The following is an 8,445-nucleotide window of genomic DNA, read 5'->3' on the forward strand; positions in this document are numbered from 1 at the left end:
CAGATCCTTTGCAAACCAAGAGAATCAAAGTCTGCTTGTTTAAAAGTGCCGCATCTCTGCTTTATTTAATCCTGACTTCAGAATCACAAGAACAGGGATCTCTGTCGTTCTCATTTGCAGTTCTCTCTCACTTTCATTCAGTCTATTCTTTTATTTTCTCTCCACCTCCAGGTCGCATTTTGTTCTGATGATCTTTTTGGCACCTAAATTAACCGGTAGATGGAGCACCAGAAAGACTGAGTCAGACGCTGCATTTACTGATAATATAAGGTGATGTATCCAAGTCTCTGATTTCCTTTAATGATTCAAGCACCTCATACAATGTCACATCATACAATGTTTGTAATTGTTTATGTGAGTTTATGTTACGTAATGTCAGTGACAAATGTGAAAAAATATAGTTTACAGCTTTATCCTCTTCTAGATCCTTGTATCTATATTATACTGCAGATAAATACAGTCTATATTGGTACCAAGACCGAGTAAAAGAAAGACATACACAAAAAAGACTTCATTTTTCTTCGAGGGGCAAATCTCATCTCGTCTTGGCTGTGGAATCGGGGTGGAACCACATCTGATTTTTCCCAGTTCAGGCAGCCATGAAAAGATGAGATCTCTGCGACAGAGTGAGAAATCTGATTTTGAGGCTTGGGTCTGAATGGCTGCTGCACACGCTGTGAACTGAACATAACTAGTGGTATTTGGGTCAAGACTTAAATAAATCCTCATATCTTGTTTTATTTTTGAATCTTAAGATGTCTGTGACTGCTTGAATCCAGAATATCAATACATGACACAGAGCTATGTATGTTGACAGTTTAATATCAATAAAGCGATCCTAGCAGTTCTGAGGCTTTACCATAGACTGTATATAAAGATGGATGCCGTCGCCATCTTGGCAGTGCCTGACTCCACTTGCCTCCTGACTAATCCATAAATGGGCATAGAGGATGGTGCAACCTCCCGTTAGCACAGCTAGGCTCCTGGACATCTTCCTCGAAGGCTAAGCTAAGGCTAATTAATTTGCTGGCAAGTTAGCAAGTTAACAAGCTAAGCTAACCAGCCAGGTATGGTGAGCGCAGACACTGATAACTGCTAATTAGTGCTAAATGATACTAGAAATTCCTCAGATTCACATTCAGTTATTTGAATTAGTCCCACCTGTCACTCAAACTGTCCACACTCTCAATTTTGGATTTTAACATGGTAGTCTTTGGGGATTGACTCACTTTTGGAGCCAGCCTCAAGTGGTCATTCAAGGTACTGCACTTTTTGGCACTTCTCTGTTAGCTTCACTTTTCAGCCCCAGATGTTGTCGCTTGAGCCACTGGTGCTTTCAGCTAAATGCTAATTTCAGCATGCTAATCAGCTCAAGACAATGCTAACATGTTTGGCAGGTGATATCCTTTTTGTTCAAGTCAGAAAAACCATTCGTGTTAGTTGGGTTTCACCTCTTATGGTACCAGTCTCAATATGTAACATAGCAGAAGTAGCTAATTCAGGGTTTAGGGTCATGTCGGAATAATGTGTGAATACTCTAGGCCTACTTTGTTTATAATGGTTTCTATAGAGGTTTCCCTGTTCTTCATTCTGCCAACATGTAAATGCAACTTGTTCATCCGGTTCACAAGCATGCTAACATGCACTATATTAGCACAGCGGAGGCTAATGGGGATTTATTCATAAATATAAGAACTGGACAAATAAAGAATTTGACCTAATGTTTCCTGGGATGATTAACAGTTTCACAGTTGTCCATCCAAAAATTGTTGAGTTATTTCAACCTGGAATAAAGTGATGGACGACCAACTGACAGACGCAAATATTTTATGTCAAGAATTAAATTTGAAAGGCACTCAGCTGGATTTAAATATAAATCAATATTTCTTTTTTTTCACTATGATTAATTGATGGTAAAAAACATTAAGTGAAACTTCTCTGATATTCCTCTCCTCTCCTCAGCTCCTCAGTGTCTTGTCTGCTTTCGCCTTATTAACTTCAGGTCATAGTTCCCTTTCCTCTGAATTGAGCACCTACTAAAGATACACCATCTGTTAGAGGTGAGGAGAGATCCTGTGTACAAGGCTCTGGAGACCACAATGTTCTGCCCAGAGAATAAAATCTACTCCCAGTGGATTTACTGGACCTCTGGCAGGGGAGCTGAATATATGAACTCCTCTATTGCTGACTGTGAAGAGTCGAAGGAGACAGCTGAGTCTCTACATTTTAAAAAATGTCTATTATCCTGCACTTTTCAGGTCATATCATATAAAGTGGAGATTTTTTTAAACTATTTTTTGAAAAAGCCTTTTTTCTGTAATAGATTTATTAATGCATTTATTTTACACAAGGACAGATTCACCTGAGAGCACAAAGTGGGACTGTCATGTTGATGTATGCTGCTTCTATTAACTGGTAACTTGTTTCTCACAGGTGAAGTGTACCTGCTATGACTGAGGTTACATTATTTTGAAAGGCGAAATTGAATGAAAACACAGACACACACACACACACACACACACACACACACACTATAAAAGTATTAATATGACAGTCTTGAATGTCATTGTTGACATATGGCAGCGCTTGGAGGACAACTGTGTCAATAGGCAAATGTCACTACAATTAAAGCCTTTAAAAGCAGGAATGTGAAGGTCAACTGGGACTGCAAAAAAACATCAAATTTTTGTGATTTTTGGCCTTGAATTTATTCCCTCAGGAAGCACTCTACATTTCAGATTTGAACTTTAGAGTGTATCTGTTATTCCATTAGCAGGTAAGCAGAATTTAAATGGACAATTTTTTCTTGAATTATTGATAAAGTGTTCACATTGTTTGCAGGCTCAGTATAACGGACGACCTGACCACTACACCACTTTGCTATTTCTGACCACATGCCAGAAGCATCTACGGGCCCCCTTCATCCTTATCTCTATTGTGTGTGTGTGTGTGTGTGTGTGTGTGTGTGTGTGTGTGTGTGTGTGTGTGTGAATAAGAAGGGGGTCTTCACTCCTTATCAGTTTGTCCGTTACATTCTTGGCTCCAGTGGCTGAATGAACTGCCATTTATGGCTAAAGGAAAGGCACAATATAGAGCTCATGCTGTGCTCTACTGACCCACAATGCACCAGGACTTTATAAAAACCCACAACAAAAACCCCTGGACAGTGAGAGAGAGGTTAATAGCTTTTGGTAACCCACTTTCTTGAATCTGTTTTGTCAGTGTTTATTCTCAAGAGGCTTAACAGAAAGCATATTTGAGGAAAGGTCTTGGTTTCTGAGGCTTGCCAGAGTAAAGAAAAGGACTGTGTTTTCAAATTGTGTAAGGATACTAAATATAATCCTGTACTATGGCATCTCTGACATCCTCCAGCCGCAGGTCCTCCTCATCCTACCGCTCATCGTCACGTTACAGCACCTCCAGCTCCTATCGGTCAGAGGGATCGCTGGGCGGATCATCCGAATGTCTGGACCCCCTCTTTGAGCCGTTTCTGGACTCTGCTGATCATTCCAGTCTGTTTGGAGAAGAGGGACCTGGAAGCTGCTTGACCCCCTTCAGCAGGCAGAACAGATCCTCCTATGGACTCACTGGTAAGCTGTCAAGCTTTCTGTTCTTGCACAGCATGCAGTTTTCAACGACAAAAGACAAATGCACCACTAATGTTTTAACGAAGTTAATTTGATTTAGACAAAATCAGGTGTTTCTTCTCTAGCCAGTGACCTCGCATTTTACTTTTATTTGATCAGCTAGCTAGTTAAATACACATTAGCTAAGTCACTTAAATACACACTTCCCAGACAGCAAAATTAAACTTCTGGCCCAACCTATGTCTTGGTCGTTGGCCCAAGTTTGGCTCATATACTTCCACATCTGGGCAGATTCTCTGTGCGTGCCAGAATTGGTCCAGATGTGGATGTATCGACTGACAATCATGCTGCATTTGGGCCAGATACACATAAATATTGTTCCAAAAGACTCAAAGTCAGAGCTTAATGTAAAAAGTCAGCATTCTTATCAGCATTGTTCTTGCACTTAAGAGATAGTTATTTTCTACATATGATAAAGAAAAATAATAACAGAAAAATGTTTTCACGTTTTACAAGAAACAGATCAGGCAACGTTAGCTGTGGTCACTGGAATGCTAACTTCCCCAGATCCAATAAAGCGCACAACAGAGCTGTTAAAATTAGCATCTGATCAATTAGCATCCAAGACTAGTTTCCACACAACAGGGAAATACTATATGTGGTAATTGTGACGTTGTAACTTGTAATCCCACAAACTAATGTGGTTAGATAACAAAATGCTGCATGGCCTTGGAAGTAATGCTAGGCTACTATGGTAGCTGCTTGGACATGCTAAGGTTGATAGAATAGATAAACACGCTGTTTAATCTGTTCTTCGCCTTTTTGTAGTTTGTTAAGCTTACTATAATATGGCAATTCACAGTCACTGTGTAGAGGTGGGGTTTAGCAAACAGTCAATCACCCAGGATAAATGACTTAATCACAAAGGGCCTTTAAAAAAATATGAGTGATAAATGTTATTTATTTTTTATTATTGTAATGTTAAAAAGTTCCATATAAAGGTCAACTGAGCTTCAACATGCTTCACATTAACAGTTTCAGAGCGGTTGAGGTGTTGGTGCCTTGCTCATGGGCACAGCCTTGGTACAGCAGAGTCTTCTTGATTCATTTTCTCCACCAGCAGGGAAGAGGCATTAGTATCTCACATTACAGTGACAAGTTGATTGAGAGAAAAAACACCACAGAGAAGTAAAAGACCTGCGGGCTCAAAGAGAGTAATGAGCCAGAGCCGTAAGAGCTTCTGTGTACTGTGAGAGAAAGAGTCTGCATGACTCCAGACGCCGTCCACTGGGCCACATAAAAAACTAACAATGAGAAGAAAAAAACAAAAAACAGAGGCTTGTACAGACTTGTATATTGTAATATGCAGTGTTACACTTCTGCTGCAGCACAAAGCAGTAACAACTGCCGTAAAAAAAATAAATAAATAAAGGTTTATTATCGCTATGTCAACACCGTATAAAAATGACATGCGAACTGATGATGGCTCTCAAAGCTTTCACAAAACATCAAATAAAAAAGTGGACCCACAAGTGTTTGATGCTCTAACTGAGTCTCTTCTTTAGTGATTTGCATTTTTCAAACTGGCTGTAAAACAGATTTACAGCCTAAACAGGAAGCTTCAGTCTCTCACGGCTTTTAATGACCTTTGTGTTGTGGTCTGAACATAAAATATAAAAACACCAGAGCAATAGCTTGAATATATGGAGCTCTTAAGAGTTCAATATTAAATAAATAAATAAAACATACGTTATGAAATGCATAAATTACATCAATTAGCCTAGCAATGTAAAATAAACCAATGATTGAGCAGTTTATAGTGAAATACTTTAAGAAAACTCATTATTATGTTATTCCACCAGTCTAATTTTCATAATAAGAGTATCCTATTAAGTTCATATAATTTCACATTTTATTTGGTAATGCTACTTTTTATGCTACCAAATTTCTTTTAAGCAAGCTAACTAAACAGCTGCTATCAAATGTATCCATACCTTTCATTCAAACATTTCTATTAAGAAAATGCTTCTCAACATTCCCATTAACTGTATTCTTATTTACGTTTCTATGTGTATGAGTTGCAATGTTAAACTGACCATCCATTCACTGCTCTACATGTTCCCTCAAACCTTTACGTGTCCTGTGATGTGTTTATTCCCCCTGCAGCTCCTGTGGGTGGCACTGTATCAGGTCGCCAGAGCAGCGTAGGCGGCGGGGTGCGTTGCCTGGGAGACAGCTACTACATGTCTGCTGATGTCAGCCAGTTTGAGCCGCATGACATAGTGGTGATGGCCTACAAACACTGTGTTGTCATTCAGGCCCAAAAGGTGTGTGAGTATAAATCAGCTGAGGTGTTTTAATGTAAGTGAACATGATTCAAGTGTTTTCATGCACACATACGCAATTACATTGCAATTATCACTTTCATGTATGACTGCGGGGATGAATCTGAGGTTTGGATGAACTTACTCATGTCTGCTGTTTGACTGACACAGTTATCATTTAAGATAAAATATAATTTTAATTTAATACATAATGTTTACACTTTATTATTTAATCTGAACTTTCTCAAAATTCTCAAATGTCATCAGAGAAGCCGTAGGACTATATGTCTTAAATATCTCAGTAACTATTTGATGGATTCCCATAAAAAAAAAAAACCACAACATTCATGAATCCCAGAGTCTCCAGATGACTTTTGTGATCCAGTGAATTTACCTGTAATGCCACCATGAGGTTAAAACTTGTAGTTTTAAGCTTTTGGGTGGATTTACTACGTAATTTGGTGCAGACGTTCATGTTGTTTTGAGGATAGACTGTAGTAACCTTGGGGATCCCTTCACCTTTATTCAATTTGTCCAGCACTTTGGTTTATGAGCAAATACCTGCAAAACTAGTAACATTCCCATCAGCCTCAGTTGTACTTTGTAATTAGTGCTATGAGGAAACGTTAGCAAACGTAATGCTAACATGAGCATGTTCTGTCATTGTGAGCATCTTAGCATTTAGCTGAAAGCACCTTCCTACTATATATGACTGCAGATATTAATCAATCATGCACAAACAACAAACAACACATCCATCATGTCGGTCACACATCTACTGTGAGCTGATGTGTAGAAAAGCTTCCCCGCTCTCTGTCTCGCACTCTGTCTTTTCTTCTTCCCTCACAGTTTGAAGTTAAAGAGTGAAAAGATGAGAGAGTGGAGGAGTGAGTAGGGAATGTTTCTGCTGTGATGCAGGACGATCAGCAAATTGGTAAAACTCAACAACCGTTCAGCTCACCTAGTCTTTAGAGAGAACTAGTCGTGTTCATTTCCTGCTTCCTCTCCTCTCCTTCCATTGCAGCGCTCACCTCTTCACCTCCTTCTCTTTCACTGGTTCTCACCCTCTTTTCTCACCCTCACGCCTTTCTTTGGCCCTGTTGCTCTTCTCACTTCCTCCTCTCATCCTCTCTGCTCGATGACCTTTCCAGCAGCTCATCCCCAGAATCAATCAGTCCTTCCACAGCTCCTTTTCTAACTCTCAGTGTACATCTTTCAGGTTTTGGATGATGGAAGCATCAGTGACACCTTCACCCATAAGTCCCTGTTCCCAGAGGATATGGACCCCCTGTCGGTCAGCGGGACCCTTAACCCTGATGGTAACCTGGTGGTGAGTGTCCGGCGGACCACAGCGCTTGGCGGGCTGGAGCCCCCGGGAGTACCCACCTACCCCAGCGAGGCTCATCTTTGACTTGTGGCCTCATAGTGTTCCTGATTATCTAATCTACCATTGTTTTAACATTATTACTTTATAATCAATAATGGCATCAGAATTTAAATGAATTGAGTCTGTGAATTATATTTAATATTAATGTAATTTGCTTTATTGTTTACAGTATATCCATGATGATGATCCCTTATCCTTTAGTCTCTCACAAGGTTGTCTTGTCTGTGTTTTCCCCTTATCAAAATTTTTATATCATTATTTGCTGTAAATCTGCAGCTCGTTAAGTTTGTGAGGTCATGGTGTGGTGATGGAGACATTGGAGGAATAAAAATAAGTCTATCCAAATAAAAATAAAACAATCTTTAAGTTTAGTTGTTGGAGGTTTGATGGGTTTTGTTGGGTTACTCTCATCTCACTGAGTCAGAATTTATCTTTTTACTTGACCCATGCAATGAATCTGCTTTTTTCAATTTCATGTTGTAAATTCATAATATTCATGAAAGTTTGAAAAACTACAGGAAGTCACTAACTTTGTAGTATTACACTGAGTGAAGAAGTTCCAATAAATATCTGTTTTTTACAAAAACAACTGTGTGATTATCTTTTGTTGATTTTAATGGTTGTTTCTTTAATATAAGCTTTTCACCATCATAGTCCAACACTTACTACAACATTTCATATTATGAAGTATTTTGAAGTTTTTATGACTAATACAGTGTCATTTTTTCACATTTTTTGCCATACTATACTATCTGTTTTTTTTTACTTTTAACGCCTTAGTATACTATAACAATCTTTGTAACTTACTTTATTATGACGTATTTTGAAGTTTGTATGCCTTATTATACTAAGTATTTTTTTCAAATTTTTTGACCATACTATACTATCTGTTTTTTTTTACTTTTAACGCCTTAGTATACTATTACATCTTTGTTACTTACTATATTATGAAGTATTTTGAAGTTTTTATGACTTATTATACAGTGTCATTTTTTCACATTTTTTGCCATACTATACTATGTCGTTTTTTCAAATTTTTGGCCATACTATACTATGTGGTTTTTTTACTTTTAACGCCTTATTATACTATAACATCGTTGTAACTTACTATATTATGATGTATTTTGAAGTTTTTATGCCTTATTAC

At 38.3% G+C, this 8,445-nt stretch overlaps 1 protein-coding gene across 1 annotated transcript; it reads left to right on the plus strand.

The window, feature by feature from the left end:
• The first annotated feature begins 3,191 nt into the window (after window positions 1-3,191).
• Window positions 3,192-7,662, plus strand: hspb12 (heat shock protein, alpha-crystallin-related, b12). The gene is made up of 3 exons (XM_023428406.1): window positions 3,192-3,590; window positions 5,754-5,914; window positions 7,131-7,662. Exons 1-3 carry the CDS (start codon window positions 3,350-3,352, stop codon window positions 7,320-7,322), a joined length of 594 nt encoding a protein of 197 aa, XP_023284174.1. The 5' UTR covers window positions 3,192-3,349; the 3' UTR covers window positions 7,323-7,662.
• The last annotated feature ends 783 nt before the right edge of the window (window positions 7,663-8,445 follow it).

Source organism: Seriola lalandi, unplaced genomic scaffold, assembly GCF_002814215.2.
Source record: "Seriola lalandi dorsalis isolate HSWRI2012SDOR001 ecotype SW California unplaced genomic scaffold, Sedor1 jcf7180002054874, whole genome shotgun sequence".
In the NCBI taxonomy this organism is placed as follows: Eukaryota; Metazoa; Chordata; class Actinopteri; order Carangiformes; family Carangidae; genus Seriola; species Seriola lalandi.

Excerpts from the sequence above, each read along its gene's own strand:
- hspb12 (XM_023428406.1), top strand. The coding sequence starts at position 3,350 with ATGGCATCTCTGACATCCTCCAGCCGCAGGTCCTCCTCATCCTACCGC. Across the intron at positions 3,591-5,753 it reads ATCCTCCTATGGACTCACTG|CTCCTGTGGGTGGCACTGTA; the intron begins GTAAGCTGTCAA and ends TTCCCCCTGCAG. Across the intron at positions 5,915-7,130 it reads TTGTCATTCAGGCCCAAAAG|GTTTTGGATGATGGAAGCAT; the intron begins GTGTGTGAGTAT and ends TACATCTTTCAG.